Source organism: Nyctereutes procyonoides, unplaced genomic scaffold, assembly GCF_905146905.1.
Source record: "Nyctereutes procyonoides isolate TBG_1078 unplaced genomic scaffold, NYPRO_anot_genome, whole genome shotgun sequence".
Classification (NCBI taxonomy): Eukaryota; Metazoa; Chordata; class Mammalia; order Carnivora; family Canidae; genus Nyctereutes; species Nyctereutes procyonoides.
Window position 1 is genome coordinate 9,735,828 of NW_026575148.1, and position 18,328 is coordinate 9,754,155.

At 32.8% G+C, this 18,328-nt stretch overlaps 1 protein-coding gene across 2 annotated transcripts in view; it reads right to left on the bottom strand.

Moving 5' to 3' along the window:
• Positions 1–1,070: 1,070 nt before the first annotated feature.
• CHD1 (chromodomain helicase DNA binding protein 1) overlaps positions 1,071–18,328 on the bottom strand; it is a 73,806-nt gene continuing 56,548 nt past the window's right edge. The window contains exons 27-37 of one of the 2 annotated variants that reach the window (XM_055312829.1): positions 17,978–18,116; positions 17,603–17,753; positions 16,307–16,429; positions 15,268–15,396; positions 14,563–14,826; positions 14,071–14,211; positions 8,811–8,989; positions 6,105–6,201; positions 5,174–5,225; positions 4,442–4,652; positions 1,071–2,628 (exon numbers count right to left, since the gene is read on the bottom strand). In XM_055312829.1, coding sequence (XP_055168804.1) covers positions 2,283–2,628; positions 4,442–4,652; positions 5,174–5,225; positions 6,105–6,201; positions 8,811–8,989; positions 14,071–14,211; positions 14,563–14,826; positions 15,268–15,396; positions 16,307–16,429; positions 17,603–17,753; positions 17,978–18,116 — 1,832 coding nt within the window. In that variant the 3' untranslated portion in view covers positions 1,071–2,282. The remainder of the gene's footprint in view (positions 2,629–4,441; positions 4,653–5,173; positions 5,226–6,104; positions 6,202–8,810; positions 8,990–14,070; positions 14,212–14,562; positions 14,827–15,267; positions 15,397–16,306; positions 16,430–17,602; positions 17,754–17,977; positions 18,117–18,328) is intronic. The other variant, XM_055312830.1, reaches the window with a different exon arrangement.

Genomic DNA, 18,328 nt, shown 5'->3' on the forward strand with positions numbered 1-18,328 from the left:
CCATTGTGTCTTAATAAGTTTATGGCTTGTTCCTCTTCTACAGGATTGCTGACTTCTTACAAATAATGAACATATTTTCCATCAATTAATGTTACATACAGTTTTAGGTTTTTCATTCAACTAATTAGTGACTGAAATATTTAACTGTTAAATCAGAGCCCATTCCATTGCCTCAAAATATGTAATACTGTTCTATGAAATCTGTACAATAGGATATAATACAAATATCCCAACTACAAAGTGATGATTAAAAATGCCAACCCTGATCTGTTTACTGTATTAATATAACTTCATTAAGTATTATATTTTTTCATTAAATGCGATCTTCTACTAAATGTGGGAAAAAGTGGAAAAGCTTAAAAATGTATACTGGCACTAAATTGTTTTTATCACTTTTATATTTATATAAATTAATGTTTAAAAATTGAGTTATTCTTCATATGTTATCTGATACGCCAGAAAAAAATAGATTATCATTCTTCATGGTAACTAAAAGAGGGATCAATACTTTAAAAAAAAAAAAAAGGAAGGAAAGCTTTGTTTTGTACACATAAGATTTTAGACCTAAATGGATAAAAGGAAAATATTTAAAAAATAAATCCATCTATGGATAAATTTCTGTAGACTGCTCCCACAGTTAATAAACAGGGACACATTTAAGAATATTACAGGCATATACCAATATATTTATATTTGTCAAAGTTAAGATTCAAATTTGTTACATCACAGCACACATCCAAAATGTATGCCAACATGATTCAAAAATCCCCACTGAATATAACAAAATAAAAATCTGTGAATAAATATAAGGCATTCTAAAATAAAATCTGCAGAAAACCAACAAGAGTCCAACAAAGATTTCTATGATCTAAATTTTACTTCATAGATTCATATAGTCTTCAAAATAGATTTAGTTGTAGTGCCACACATTAGCAATAATCAACTGCTTACCAAAATACCTTTTTCCTGGTAGCTAAATGTTACTACTAAAAACAAAACGAAACAAAACAAAACAAAGTTAAGTGCTTAAGGGAATAAGAATGCAGCAGAAAATTACAGGAGCCCACATATCCTTTTTCTTAAATTTAATTTGTCATATATAAGGTTTTTATATACAATCAGTGTGCATTGTAACAGTTTATATTAAAAGTCAATCAAGTTTATCTAAAATGTTACCTGGCTGCATAGCACATTTGACATTATTGCCCACATGAAAAGGGAAAACAAATGGATTTACAATAACTTTTGGCCATTTTGGATTCTGTGAAGTGTTCATACACCTACCCTTTTAAACCAAATGCATCTGAAAAAAATGTTTCCAGAGCATGCAGTTTAGATTTTACATATTATCTCACCATTTTGTTACTACAAACACAATATTTACTAAAAAAGAAAAAAAAAAAAAAGAAATAACATGTATCTAATAAAATAGTCAATATAAAAAAGAGGACTAATGGAATTAAGTGGCCCCTTTCCCCATTTTTTACATTCTAAACAATGATTCCATCAAGACAAATCATTAAAAAGTGTTATTACACTGATAAATTTTTTTAAATGATAAGAAGGCCTGAGTTGGTAGGGAAAGGAACAGTCAAAAAAAGCCTGAGAAGGGAAAGGAAGTAAGGAAAGCTCATTTAATCCATTTACAATAATTTACAGCCATTTTTATGTGTGTATGTATGTGTGTGTAAAAAGGCATAATAATAGATCACAAACAGGAAATTCCTGGCTATTTTACAGATATAAGTACAGAATTTAAATATTCAAGCTTGTGATGAAAAGCGGCAAGGTGGTCGCAGTGTACAATGTAAACAAGTAGCTTTGGAAAGTGAACAAAGTCCTTGAGTGTTTTTTCTTTATTAAGAAAAGAACTCTCTTTCATTCCTTCCTGAAACATGATCACAGGTCAGAGTAAAGTTCATATACAAACATAATTTAAATGGAGGTCAGTCTAAAATCACTGACTTAAAAACAGTTTTATCCAGCCTATATGGAAGGGCAGTGTTGAGGTCCCTGTAATAGTAAACATTTTCCATTTCTTTAAAAAAGAAAAAAAAAAAAAAAGTACTACAGTATTTGTAGTACAGTGCAGCATAATCCTTAAATATAAAAATATTTTCTCTTCTGTTGGGATAATAGACCTTGCATCCTGGAAAGAAGTAACAATACTGCTACTGATAGAAGATCTGTTTATATCTTTCAAGTCATGTAAGGCAATTACTGTGTTGGTTTATGATATATGGCTAAAAGAAAAGTCCAGAAAGATAAAGTATCAGTTTTTGTTATGTTTTCCGACTACTCCAGGTATGCTCAGGTGTACTTTTGTGTTCAATTGAATGTTCAAATGGAGATCTGGAGCCATAAGGAGATCTCTGATCTAGTGGTGATCTGGGGCCACTACTGGAAGCTCTGTGGTCCATTTGCCAATCTGAGTGATACCTATAATCCCTGGAAGATTTATGGTGTGTATACTCAGAACTTGCCCGATGGTCTGAATGTAACCGATGATCTGAATGAGAACGATGATCAGAATGAGATCTATCCTTTATACTTCCTTCCAAATTTGACCTGTGATCTCTACTCCTGTGATCGTCCAGTTTTCTGTGTTTCTCTCTATCACTGTAATACCTAATAAAAGATAAATTAGAATTAAATTGATACTCCAAATTAATTGTTTCCAGATAAAAAAAAATTAAAAAATAAAACACAAAAATACTTTAAGGCATCCTTTTAATTGTGTATTAAGCTCTGTGTTTTACTATAAAAACTTCCTAAGTGAGCTTCAGTCATTGGACATATCTCTGCATGCCTCTCTGGAAAAATCATTCAACTCACAAAATTAAAGTGAACCATACAGAATACCCCAGACAGCATCTAAGTTTACACGCCCATTTTATTTTTTAATTATTTTTTAACTATTTAATACTTAATATTTATTTTTAATTAAAGCATAATTGACATACATTATCATACTAGTTTCAGGTATACAACATAGAGATTTGAAATTATACACATTATGAAATGCTCACCATGGTTAAGTGCAGTTACCATCTGTCATTATACAAAATTATTACAATACTGACTATATTCCTAAACTGTACTTTATATCCCCGTGACTTATATAACAGTATAACTGGAAGCCTGTACTTAATCCCCTATACCTATTTCACCTATCCCCCCCAACCCTCCAGACAACCATCAGTTTGTTCTCTGTATTTAGGAGTCTTGTTTGTATTTTGGTTTGTTCACGGTTTTATTTTAAGATTCTAGACACAGTGAAATCATATGGTATTTGTCTTTCTCTGCCTTATTTCACTTAGCTCACATGCCCATTTTTCAATTGGTTACTTTTTACTATACATAACAATTACATTAATGCATCTTAATTATCCGGAAGTGGGGATTAAGATAATGGTCTAGAATATCCTTGCAATCAGAGACTTTTATGAACCTCCAAACAGAAAAAAAAAAAAAAAAAAAAGAAAGAAAAAAGAAAGAAATAAAAAAAAAAAACCTCTAAAATGCAGTCTGTGAACTAATTTGCAGACGAGAATTTTCACTAGTTGGGGAAAGGTCATTGTTATAAATTATATAAATTATGTTCTGTAAGCCTGTAAAATTATAAATATTTACTACTACAAACAAGGCTTTTCATTTTGTGCCTTTTTCTAAGAGCCAATCTACAACTGACATAATTATAATGTGACAGTGCTTCCACTACAGAGAAGAAATTATTGCAGTGAGCACAACTAAGATGCAAAAAAAAAAAAAAAAAAAAATCTATTAATTTCTTTACCTCTGACCTTTTATTCTCAAGTTTTTTTCTTTTGCTTTCATAGTTATCATTAACTGATGAAAATATTCCTTTACCAAGTAAAATGTATTTTGTTGTCTATTATATTCAGGTTGTTTACTACTCAAAGGCTTCAAAAAACAATAAACTGAGAAAACTTCCTGATTTCAGGACTTCCCAGATTGCTGTGATGAAGTTTAACCTCAATAAAGTGTCTTCACATCAGTTCATTTTTCCCCTTTGTGTTTTGTTTTAATGGAATGGAACATAGAACCCGCTCACCGAATTTCAGTCATATTCCATTGAGCTTTTATTTGACTCTATTATTGTTGAAGAGTATTTGAGCCAATATTCTAAAACCAACCAACAAAAATGAATTCCTATGACTTACCAATTATAGAACTCCCTACACTTTCATCTTTCACTGTACTTTCATATTTATAATTAAAAAAATATTTTATAGAAATTCAGTTAATATTAACAAAAAGTATTATGTATCAGTTTTTTTATTTGTAAGCAAACATCTTTATTTCATTCAATATTTGCTATTATTACCTGAATACTGAATTGGATGAAAATGTCAAATATTATAAATTTTAAAAAAAAGTCATGAATAGGCAAACTTTCAAAACTAATTGTCCAGTTTACCTGCTTTCTTGCTTGTAATGATCCCAGTCACGATGATCTTTACCATTACTAAAAGAAGAATAGGGTCTTTTCCTAGAGTCACTCTTTTTGTAAGAATCTCCCTGATGCCGGTCTTTATGATGATCATGATACTGAGATAAGTGTCTATCAGATGAATAACTGTCCCTGCTACTATCATCGTGATTTGTATTCTCTTTTAATCTTTCCACATCTGTTAGATAAAGAATACAGCTTTTGTTAATGATGTAAAAAAAAAAAAAGAAAAGAAAAGAAATACATGGTATACAAACTTTGCTGCTAGATTATAAGAACTCCTTTCTCAACTCCAGCAAAACAAAATCAGTTGTCCAACAAACAGACTTTAGAGATGGTCTATAAAAGCAGCAGAGTAAGGCCTACAAAGGGGCTACTGTATTCTGAAATGTGAAAAAAAAAACAACTAAAAAACATAAGGCCCACTCTTCTCAGACTATACTTTTGTGAGTCTTGCACCTACAGAATACATTATTCTAAATAATATTTTTAAAAATTACATTCATTTTAACAATTATTCTGTAAGTTCTAGAAACAAAAGGTTGATTTATGAAAGGTTAATTTAACAAGCTAATAAAAAGGATTACTGTTTAAGATAACAGATTTGACTTAAAAATGTGAGTATATATTATGTAAAGCAAACCTGAAAGAAGAAAACAATTTTTAAATTTACTCTCTAAAACAAGTGGTAGCACTTACCTGGATTTCTAATCACTTGAGCATTCAAGTTGCTGTTCTGATCATTATTTTGCTAAAATAAATACACATATGTAAGAATCTTTTAAGTGGCTTCAAATACCTTTATAAAATAAGATAAACAAAACAAAACACCCTAAAAAGAAATCATGATGCTGAAAGAAGTCCTCATATATTAGGATGTATAAATGTATCATTTGCAGACATCTTTTTTTAAAGCATAGACTATTTATCCCACAACTTTCTTAAAAATTTGACTTTGAAAGAATTCTAGACTTAGAGAAAAGCTGCAAAAATAATACCTAGAGTTCCCATATGTCTTTTACTCAGCTCCTCCTAATGTTAATACCTTATATAACACCACAGTATAATCGTAACTGAGTCTACTAAGATCTTTTTTCAGCTCCAGGATCCAATCTGGTACTCCATATTACACTGAGTCTTTATGTTTTCTTAATGTCCTCCAATTTAGGACAGCTTTTTAGCTTTTTTCTTGTCTTCAATGACCTTAACACTTTTATAGAGTACTAGACAGCTATTTTGTAGAACTCTCAAAGTTCGTCTGATATTTTTCTCAGGATCAAACTAAGGTTATGCACTTTTGTCAAGAATTCCATAGAAGTGATATAACCTTTCTTAGTGCTATATTATACTGAGGGTTCATGATGTTAATCTTGGTCAAATGTTTAAGGTAGTTATTAAACATCTTGGAGGAGATACTCTGAGACTATCCCAATATCTTGTTTTCTTGCCCACCAATTTTAGCTTCTTTCACAAGATCCTATGGGCAAAAAACTTTAATCGTGCTCTAACAGTGATTTTATAATTCCTTCAGTCTTTCTACATTTATTAAAGGAATTCTTCTATAAAGAAGAATATCTCTCAGTTTTAATAACAAATTAAAGGAAAAAATATGATGGATGCATTAATTTACCTGAGATTCCTGCCGTTTTTTAATAGCATGTTTATATAATTTATGTAATTTTCTTGCATCAAACTCTGTAAACTTAGATACAAAAATCCACAGGTTTCTAGGAGAAGAATAGGTAAATTAGTCTAGTGGAAAATATTTAAGCTTTTTCATGGAACCCTTAACCTCTAGATATAAACACACACACACACACACACACACACACACACACACACAGAGCCTTCTACAGAACAAAGTCTAGGAGATTATTTCTAGTATTTTTTAAAACTTTATATGGCTAAGACTCCAATCTATTTTTTTTAAGTAATCTCTACATGCAACATGGGGCTCAAACTCACAACCCTAAGGTCAAGAGTCACATGCTCCACTGACTGAGCCAGCCAGATGTCCTCATACGGTAAGATTCCAAATGAAATTAAACATTAAGGGACGCAGGAGTGGTTCAGTGGTTGAGTGCCTGCCTTCAGGGCGTGATCCCAGGTCCTGGGATCAAATTCTGTATCAGGATCCCTGCAGGGAGCCTGCTTCTCCCCTCTGCCTGTGTCTCTGTCTCTCATGAATAAATAAAATATTTATAAAAAAAAAAAAAAGAAATTAAACTTTAAGTTTTACTTTTCTTCCAAATCCCTTCATTTTATAATCTTTTAGAGTGAAAGGAGTAATCTATCCTAATTTGAAACCAAAAAAGATGTAAACTTACAAATCAGGAAGGGACTCCTAAGAAACAAGCTATGTTAGCAGTCTGACTAAAGATAGCATCAGATAATGTGGATTAAGTAGTTTAAGAAGGGTCCTAAAGAATTTGTTAAAAAAAGTAACTGTATGGGGGTCCCTGGGTGGCTCAGTAGGTGAGTGCCTGCCTTCCATCTTATGCTTCGGTCATAATCCCAGAGTTCTGGGATTGAGTCCCACATTGGGCTCCCTGCTTAGTAGGGAGTCTGCTTCTCCCCCTGCTTGTGCTCTGTCAAATAAATTAAAACAAACAAACAAAAAAAGCAACTGCATGGAAGTTATCAACAGAGAAACTCTGAATCTGGTTCTTGAAAATAAAAAGAGAATTCGGCTTTATCCATTTAAGCCACACCACACACACACACACACACCACACACACACACACCTGAAATTTACTGTACCCCTGTTCTATGGTTCTGTGGTTTGGGGGTATAATAATTTGGTTTGAGAATAATTCTGCTTTATAGTATTTACGGAAAGCATTAAAACTCCAGTATATATATTCCAACTATAAATGAAAGATTAAGGCAGATAATATAGTACTTTAGGATTATTTCCTCTCCTTCCTCATAATTTATCTTTTTAAAAAAATACTTATTTCAGAGAGAGAGAGAGAGAGAGAACACACATCTGAGAGCAAGAGAGCAAGCAGGGGAAGGGGCAGAAAGGAAGGGCTTGATCCTAGGACCCTGAGGTCACAACTTGAGCTGAAATCCAGTCAGATGCTTCCCCGACTGAGTCACAACCCTCCTATCTTATCATTATCATCCAATTGAAAAATATGCAGTGCCTTATATACAGTTTATAAAGGGTTTGCAGATGATTACTAGTAGGCTCAGAGATATTCTCTAGCTGTTCAAGGTCACAAAGCCAGGAATTAACCAAGATGGGGACCAAGCACATCTGATGCCAACTCCAGGAATCATCCCATGGCATTAGGGGCACATGACTTCAGGCTATTATTATGCATGGCTTCAGTGTCATCAGACAGGATAGCTCAGTTTCATCTGTTTTTAAAAGCCTAGTGATCATAATCAACTTCCTGTCTCTATAACAACATGGGTTCTGGTTAAAGGGCACAAGGATAGTACTTTTTTCATTTAGTGTAATCACTCCTTCTGAAATATGTCATTAGTTTTTTGCTTTGATGTGTAGCTGTGCTGAAAAGAGCAAGGAAATCAGCAGACTAATAAATTGATATGACTGGTTTGTGGTCATTTTATAGTATTCCTAAATTGTTTAATAGTTTGGTTTTAACACTTATCTGGATCTGGTAATCATTAAGTGATTTGTACAGGATTATGGCAGTTCAGATTTACAATTTTAAGATCAACTGTGCTGCTGCTGCTTCGAAAATAAAGCAGAAAATAAAATTCATTTTACACTGCCTGAGAATATTAATTTTTACAAGGCTATTTATTCATACCTGAGTATGAACTGCTAAATTTACATGATAATACATTTTTTGGTCTGGTACTACAAATTCTAAAGATACTACTAAGAAGAATTTGGTGAAGTAGAGATTTCTAAAAATCAAATGCAATCTGAATTCTAGTGAAACAGTTTTCTTTTTTTTTTTTTTAAGATTTTATTTTTTGGAGAGAGCACAAGCACACATGTGAGCACTGGCGGGTAGAGCGGCAAAGGGAGAGGGGGAGGGACAGGGAGACTCAAACTGAGCTCTGAGCCCAACGCAGGGCTCAATCCCAGAATTCTGGCAACAATGACCTGAGCTGAAGTCAGATGCTTAACCAACTGCACCACCCAGGTACCCCTCCACCGTTTTTGTATTTAAAGGCAGAGGTGACACCAGTGGTTTATCATGATGTATAATTAAGCAACTGTTCACTAATAAAAAGCTTTAAAGTTAAAGGAAAAAATGAAAACAATCAGAATAAGAAAAATTGAAATGTAAGACACAAAAAGATGGCTACATAATTATAAATTTAACATTTACTGTAAAGTACATTACTTACTTTCTCCACTGCTTGATTTGTTCAGGATTTGTATACTCTTTTAGACATTCTGTGATATGGTCTCCAATTTTTATTAAACACTGTCTAGTATGCTCCAGTTGTTCTCTTTCTGAAAGGCCTTTTTCAGGCCTATCAAGTTGTTTCAAAGCTGCTTTGACAGGCCTCATTCTTTCCTTACACTTTAAAAGGGAAAATAACATGTGTTAAAAGAAGAATTCAAGAAAGATCTACTTCCTTCAATGATATCTAATATGAGTAAATATAGCACTGTTTGATGCTAAAATTAGCACTAAAGCTTGCCTCACAGCTCTTAAATAAACATCAGGGTTTTTTTCCCTCATATTTCCTTCAGAAAGTAAGGTTTTCCATTATCATTTAAATTAGATCTTTGTGTATGTAAAAGCTTTGGATTTACTTACCTTCTGTAAAAATAGTTACTTTTTACCCTGTAACACATCATTATGCAGCCTTAAACACAGAATGTTAAGAAATAAAATGTCTCAAAACATAATATCCTAGAGATCCATTCTTTTTTTTTAAAAAAAATATTTTATTTATTTATTCAGAGAGAGAGAGAGAGAGAGAGGAGAGAGAGAGAGAGAGGCAGAAGGAGAAACAGGCTCCACGCAGGGAGCCCAATGTGAGACTCGATCCTGGGTCTCCAGGATCACACCCTGGGCTGCAGGCAGCGCCAAACTGCTGTGCCACTGGGGCTGCCCCTAGAGATCCATTCTAATAAAGAATATAATATAAAAAAATAAGAATCTCCATAAAATATGCTGGCAAAGCTATTAAAAACAATATAGCTATAAGGATAAATGTCTACTCTTCTAAATCTTTGGGATCAAACAAAGCTGCTAATGAAATTTTACTCTTATATTTTGACTGGTCAGGGAATTGGAGATGCTTGATAAGAACCAACCTTTTTCTTGGCCCATGTTATCACTGATATGCTAATAAAAGAATGATATATCAAAAAAACTGTATGATTCAGTTAAAGTTTAGTAAGTGCAATAAAAGTAATTTTTAACCAAAACTAAAATAAAAATATTACTAAAAAAGCAAACTATACATAAATTTTACTTATATATACAAATGCAAAACAAATTTAAAATGAACAATAATTAAATTCTCAAGCAGCAAAATTGGGATAGTTCCAGGAAAGTTAAAGATGGATCAACTACAGACAATATATTTAGCTGATCCAATGCCATTACATTTTAAAAAGAAATCCTTACACTGCTGCTGTAGAAGGGCCATTCTTATTTAAGGGCCACACCTACTAAATTAAGTGTCTATGTATGTGTGGAATTGTTTGAGTATTTTATTCTATTTTATTTACCTACTTGTCCAAATCACTTAGAAGTTATCCATCTTTTGTCAGGAATAATTTAAATAACATTAGAATTACATGTTTTTTTTAGTTAAAATTAGAACTCAGCCAGGCCTGATGTCTTTTTTTTTTTTAAAAAGCAAACTCTTTTCCTTTCTAATTTTTATTTTATTTTATTTTTTAAAGATTTTATTTATTCATGAAAGACAGACAGAGAGAGAGAGAGAGAGAGAGACAGAGACAGAGAGACAGAGACACAGGCAGAGGGAGGAGCAGGCTCCATGCAGGGAACCCAATGTGGAACTTGATTCCGGGACTCCAGGATCACACCCTGGGCCGAAGGCAGGCGCTAAACCGCTGAGCCACCCAGGCATCCCCCCTTTCTAATTATTAGCATTACTCCTACCTGTTCTCTACATTTCCTGTTTTTTGTTCAATTTTGGTAGTTTATATTCTGATAGAAAAGGATTCATTCAGCATACGTAATTTGAGTGCATACCATGTTCTACGCATTGTCCCAGACCCAGGAAATAGAGCAGTAAATAAAAGAGAACTTTTCTTTGTGGAACCTGCACTCTAGTAGGAGAAAGCAGGCAATAAATAAACAGGATGCAGTGTGTTGGATGGTGACAACTGTGATAAAGAAAAATAAAGAAAAAGTAGAGAACTTTCTACTTCATATAAGATTTCAGAGAAGAGTAATGCTTGAGCATACACCTAAAGATAATGAAGGAGTAAGCTATTTTGAATAGAGGAAAGAACAACAAGCACCTATGTTCTAAAACTTGTATGTTCAAAGGAATAGTATAAATGCCAGTGTGGCTGGAGTCTACTAAATGAGGGAAATGTAAAGCAAGAGATGATAAGAGTTAATAAATGAGATGCAGTTATCTTTTATCCTATTATTATGAATCTTTCATCCTGAGTGAGGGAAAGCCACTCAAAAGTTTGAAGCAAAAAAATAAGAGGAGGTGAGTTTCTTCTCTCTGTAACAGTCATTATTACTCTGGTTGCCATGTGGAGTACGCACTGAGGAATGAAAGGGGTATAAGTACAAGAGTGGGAGCCATGAGAAACAGCTATGAAGCTACTGAAATAATCGAGGGCAGAGACGGCTGTAGCTTGATGCAGTATGGTAGAGCCAATACGTTTACTCATTGACTGATAGCAATAAAGAAAAAAAGAGGAATTCATGACTAATATCTATGCTAAGCCAAGGCTAAAGTTGGGAATTGGAACAATGATAAATATTTATAAAGCACTTATTAGATATCAGAAGCTATGTGCTGTGTAAAGAAAGACACCTCGTTTGATTCTGATGGTAGACCTTTGCAACACTATTTTATTGAAGAAACTAAAGCTTAAAGTGAAATGACATCTGTCAAACCCAGGTCTGATCTCAAATGCTGTACTCTTCTTTTTCTTGACTGTTAAATTTTGAATGACATTTAGGAGACAAATCAGTAAGACACAAAGAAAATCAAGAGGTGTCAAATTAGGCAAAAGATGTAAAGGAAAATGACCAAGAAAAGGCCTCTGAATTAATAATCAGAGCTATTTCCAAGTAAAATTTATATAGAAATAAAATCCTAATCATGCAAGCTCAGAAAGTCTGGCTCCAGAGTCCATGTTTAAAATTATTTCATTCTTCATCTCCATAATACAAGAGATTTTTAGGATCAATCATGAAGGTTAATGGAGAAGAAATTCATGCATTGGGCACAACAGGAAATTTTCCATTTCAGCTGTTATATGAACAAGTCAGAAGGCTAAGGAAGAAATTGGGCAAAAAAAAGGTGGCAAGAGGTACAAAGATACAATTTCACCTAACTCAGTAATGAACAGGGAGAATAAGGGAAGCACTTCAAAAGACTTCAGTTTTCATTTCAGAAAAGCAAAAGCTCACCACGACCTCCCTATTCCCACCCAATAGAGAGGGTTATAAAAAAAAAACAATCAACAGAAAATGGATAGAAATGCTAGATTAAGAACTTGGTCAAAAACAGAACGTTAACCTTAAAAAGATGGGAAGGAACCCCAGCGTGTAAACATGAAGAGATAAAAATAAAAAGTTCAGAGAAAGGTTCAAATAAGTAAGATGGAAGACAGGAACAAAAGTAACTTAATTCTGACTGTCTCCAATATTCTTAGGGATTGAAGGGATATAAAAAGCCAAAAGTTAGGAGGGGAAAAAAAAACTGTCATAGGAATTATTAAACTCAAAAGAGCATGAAAAATATTTGAAGCTGTATTAGGGCATGCCATGGAATTAACAGGAACAAATAAATGGGTTCATTGATCAACATTCTCTAGTTAGGGTACAAAGCAGAAGAAATGGGACAAGAAGGTAACCTGGGCATTTATAATGGTTTCAGAGGTAAAACAAAAACATGGTTTTAGAAGTGAGAAGTTCCATCTTTCAAGTATAGTATTTATTACTAGCAATAAAACTGACAAGACGACACCCAAACGGCACAAATGATTCAGAGTCTAGAAATCCTAAAGAAGAAATGCCCCCCCCCTTTTTTTTAACGATTTTATTTTTTGAGAGTAAGCTAGCAGGCATACACTCCTGAGCACAGGGGTGGGGGTGGGAGGCACAGAGGGGAAGGGAGATGATCTGAAGCAGACTCCATGCTGAGCCCTGACACAGGGGCTCCATCTAATGACCCTGAGATCATGACCTGAGCCAAATCCAGAGTAAGACGCTTAACTGACTGAGCTCACCCAGGAAGCCCAAAGAGGAAAATTCTTATATGAATGTAGATCTACATTTGTGCACATTGTAACTGCATATGTAAGACCCAGACTGTACATTGTTCCTTTAGGTGCTACCAATAATAATGTATCTCTTATTCAAGGATAATATGTACCTGTCTTGTATCATACAGGCTTTTTCTTTAACATTGTTACTCCTTCCTGATTTTGCTCTCTATCTGGATTTTTTTAGTCCTTTATCAATCAATCTGCTGGCATGTCTATATTCAATAACAACATTCACTACAACCACTATCAATTTTTTGAGCAAAGAACTACCTGAAAACTTCCCATGTATCAACCATCTGATCATATTTAATTTCCTAACAGCAGCACTCTGGCTCTAGAGGCAGTACATTCAATTACTATATATAATTATTTCCCCACACTGCAACCTCACTATAAAGGTTTCCTCAAAATGTGTATCAAAATTAATTTCACAGGTGAAACTATTCTGGGCTCCTGACTGTATCCAGTAAATAATTCATTTGGGAAAAGGCCAAGATAGATACTACCTGACTTTGATGAACAAAAAACATGACAGCATGTAAAACCAGTGTTTTTAGACCTGTGTTACTCAAAGTGGTCTATGAACCTGTATTAGTCCAAAAGAAGGAAGAAGTACAGAAATTTTAGAAAACTTTGTATCATTTTGACAGTGCAACTTTTTATCTACTGAATCTAGTAATATAACATTGGAGCTTTACATTTTGCCTTTTTTTTTCTCTCATTTTCACTTTTCTAATGAAAAGTTTAAAAAAATGTTTTCATTTGTTTTTATTATACTTTCTAAGAATACTGGTCTATAAAAGATTGGGGGAAAAAAAGAAACTAGTCCTTCACTGTAGATAAGAAGCACTATTACATAGATAAAAGGTTCAGGATCTGAGAAGTTTAAAATTCTAAAGCTGAAGGGAAAAAAGTTTGCTCCAAGGATTCTCTAAATGCCTCTCTTTAAAGTCTTTAATTTATTAAAAAGTTTTTCAAAGTTAATTCTAATTTTAAAATAACTTTTAAAATTTAAATCTATTGCCTTTATAAATCTGAACTGTATGTAGTACTACCCAATTCAAATACATTTCTAAATTGAAACCTCCAAAAGATAAAATTGCCAATTAAAATAAAATGTTATATGAATTCTTATTAATAACCAGCAAATCTACTACTTACAATGCTGAATGTCTTCTGATCTAGCTCTTCAGATTCTTCAGATATGGGAACTGGTTCACCACTTGCAGTGATATGAACTGGAGCATCTGACACTGAAGATTTCTTGGATCTTTCCTTGCTCTCAGACTTGGATTCGTTCAACTAAAGAAAAAGAGAAAATAAAAACAAAAATCCAACAAAAACAAAGGCGAAATGACACTTGCAGAAAACAATGTCTCACACTTTCTATTATTGTTTGTTCTCATTTCATACTCTGTTTAATCTTCCTAGGAAACCAAAAATAATTCTACTCTGTACTATATTACCCTATAGGTAAAGCATTAAAAAAAAAAAAAAGATTCAAACCTATTTTTCTCCTTTTCTAGATATCCACATGTATTCTTAAAGAACTTAGTTATTTAGGCTAATTTGAGCTGACAGGCAATTTATTTTCCTAAAATTTAAATAGGCTGATTGTGACACTTTCTAAGTTTTACATTATGATTTGCATACCTTTTCTTCCTGTATGTCTTTTTCTTTCTGTATAGCTTCTTTTACTTTGTTTTCTCTTTTCTCTTTAAAATCTTTTTCTTTTATATCTTTCTTATCCTCTTTTTCTTTTATCTCCCTTTTAAGTTCTCTTTTATTCTCTTTTTCTTTTGCTTCCCTCTTTTCTTCTGATTCCTTCTTTATAAAAACATCTGGCTCAGGTCTTTCTTCACTGTCTCTTTCTGTTTTAATTTTTTTATTTGGATGTTTCACAGAAGTGATCTCATCCTGAAAAGTGCAAGTATGGCCAATGTATTACTAACCAAATCTTGACAAAGACTAATTCCTTTTCTTTGCAAGACTATGGATTGCATGTATGTGGATTCAGAAAGAAATAACCCAGAATCCCATTAATAATGATACATGCAATGTTCACCTTCCTATAAAAACTAAAGTAAGCCAACCCCATTTGAAATTCAAAATAAAATTAAAGGAAACAGAATCTCACTTTAAAAAACGGCAAATGTTTGAAAAGGAAGGTCCTTTGCTCTATCCCTCTTAGTGCTATCCTGTTAGAGGAGACTATGTAATGAACTTTATAAAAAAGGAACTTCAGTACCTAAAAAGTAGAATTTCAGGTCTTAGTTCAAATTTTAAATGTCACGTATACTAAAACATGCTATGTCTCTTTCTAATATAAAAGTCTGTTTTTCTAAAACACGTTCTTACCTTATCATCATCTTCATCGGACTTCTCTGAAGGCAGGGGTGAAGAATCACTCTTCATTTCTTCTTTCACTTTTATAGACTTCATTGCTTTATTCTTCTTAGCTCTTGCTTTTCTCCTCTTTGACCCTCCCTAAAAGTAATTATTTTTATTCTAAACAACTCCACAGATTAAGTAAAAAAAATTCTTAAAATACTAAATCTAAAAAGTTAAAAGAACACATATTCCTACCCAATCCTTAGTCTAATGGTAATGAGCTACACCAATCTTAGGAAGTCAACAAGAGTGACATAACTTAATAATATTAAATCAAATGCATAGTAATATGAATAAGAGATATTAACTATAATTAATGATTCCTTTAAAAATTAGAGAAAAATGGAAGTTGAAAGAAATAGAAGGAGGTTTTTCAGCTTCCTAAATTAGTATTATCTTCAACTAAATTTGATCCCATCCCCGAGATAGCATCAGAGACATTTTTATTAAAAAAAGAAAAATATTTTTATTGGTACATAGGTATTTATGGACGTTGTGGTTATAATGCAAATGGTGAAGGCTATTAGTGTCTAATCACCTCTCCTTCAGTGTATTTTTCCTACTTTTTTTGTACCCGCCTCATAAATAAGCTCAGTGATCTTTAATGCTGTCTTTCCAAGACCACCAAATAAAATAATAGAGGCTTGAGCTCTTAAAAGTACACCACTCTAAGCAAACTGCCTCTAGTACCTATCCAAACACTAGGGAAAAAAAAAAAAAACAAAAAACAGGATCCTACTTCTGAAAGATAAGACTTGCCAGTTTTAACAGGAATGCAGAGATAACTTAAAGCAAAGTATCAGCATTTGCAATTAAAGCTACCAAATTACAGAAAAATATACTTATAAGGTCATATTAGCCTCAGATATCTAGGGCTATCAGTAAACCAAATTAACCTTACTAAAAAAAGTAGATTGCTCTTAAGCATCTAAATCTTAACTTACTGTAAACCAAATTAATCGTACTAAAAAGTAAATTGCTCTTGAGCATCTAAATCTTAACTTACTGCACCAGAAAGTCTCTGAGCTTCTTTTTTTGCAAGATCTCTACTAAGTAATTTGATGAGGTAGTCTGCACGTGTCTGCAACTGCTTTGCTTGTGGTTTTTTATCAGGATCATCTGGAAGAATCTGAAAAGAAATTTTTTTTTCTAGTTGTCTTTAATAAATAATACGAGAAACCTATTGCCTAAAAAAAAATGCTTACTCATTTAAAGAAATAATGTAAAATTTACTGGCAAGTTACAATCGTTAAAATTTGTAGGAATAAACAACTAAGAATGCAAAATACATTTTTTTTTTATACCTATAACCACAGCGAAGATTTCGTTTCCCTGGGATGAGTTTTAAATAAATAGACGAAAAAAAATCCCTCCAATCAGGTAATAATACAAAGTATGAGGTTAAAAATTTCTTTCAAATATATGTGTATTTAGCATCCAGTGTTATTAAACATCCTAATATTCTTAGATTTCTTTCCTCTCTCATTTAACAGTATATCTAACCACAAAGTATACAAAAATTCCTCAAAAACAATCTATCAGCTATTTCGGTGACCCAAAGCATGCACCATGAAGAAATTTTTACAGTGGAAATTTCAACTACTCAAGTTTGGCTTCATACGTAGCAAATGACATAGTACCAATATCAAAAGGTTCCTCTCCTCTGTGAAGTAGTAAAATATAAAAAGATAACTTAAATGATAATAAGGCAATGTTTCCAGTGTTTTCTAGTCTAAGCAAAGAAATGATTTTAGCTACTGTGATAGTATCAAAAGACTAAAACCCTTAAACATTGTTTGATAGTAACAAAAAAAAAATCAAAATATTTTTTGCTCTTGAGTAATATGACAGAATGAGAATTTTACTTTAAACCTAGTACTAGGAAGAAAAATACACCTATACCTTAATAGTAAAGACATAATTTCAGAAGTAAAGCAAAATCTCAAAGATCATTTAAATTAACCCTCTCAAGAAAACCAGGAGACCATGGTCATACAGCTAGAGTCTTGGTTTCCTATCGAGTTTCTTTCTTTTTTTTTTTTTTTAAGATTTTATTTATTTATTCATGAGAGAAACAGAGAGAGAGGCAGAGACACAGGCAGAGGGAGAAGCAGGCTCCCTGTGGGGAGCCTGATGCGGGGACTCATCCCAGGACCCCGCAATCACCTCCTGGGCCAAAGGCAGATGCTCAGTCGCTAAGCCACCACCCATGCATCCCAATCAAGTTTATTTCTAACATAATTTAGAAGCAAAAATCGAATTCAGTATCAGTAGTCAACAGAAACAAGAAATATATAGGTACCTTGTGTGTTAAACTGAGGTCAGGATCCATTTTAATCATTTCCCAGCTTCCATATCCATATTCGTAGATACCAATTAACAAATTGGAATCATCTTCTTTGCCCCAGTCTATATCAAAATGAGCTGCCTTTGTGTGGCATGGGATAGTATACCTGTATCAAAGTTAATAACCACTGAGAAGTTTAGAACTGCCATATTAAAAATTAATTTTGAAGAACATATGTGAACTATTGAAACTTCAAAAATACTATGTTTTATTTTCTTTTTAAAAACATTTCATTCAAACTAGTCAATGACATAATACATTTTATACCATACATACATATCTGATTTATTGAATAATAAATTTTTACAACGGATAAATTAAGCAACTCACTGCTTTCTTTCTTCTGGATCTGAAGGAATGGATTTGTGCAATGGTATTAATTCTTCTTCATGGGAGATGACGAGCTTGGCATTCACTTGTACTCCAGATATTCGGAACGTTGGACCCTTTACTTTTCCAAGTCTACCACCTTAATTATTTTCAAGATAAAAAAAAAAAAGTATGAAATCTGCAATTCTATAAAATACGAAGCAAGATATATTATTACTTATATTAATATGCATTACTTATTTAGCTGTATTAGTAAGTATTACTTGTTTGTATTACTGAGGAGTGGCGCTTGCTGGGAAACCTTATACTTCACTAGAAGATTTTTCAGTACGTACTAGAGTGATTATAATA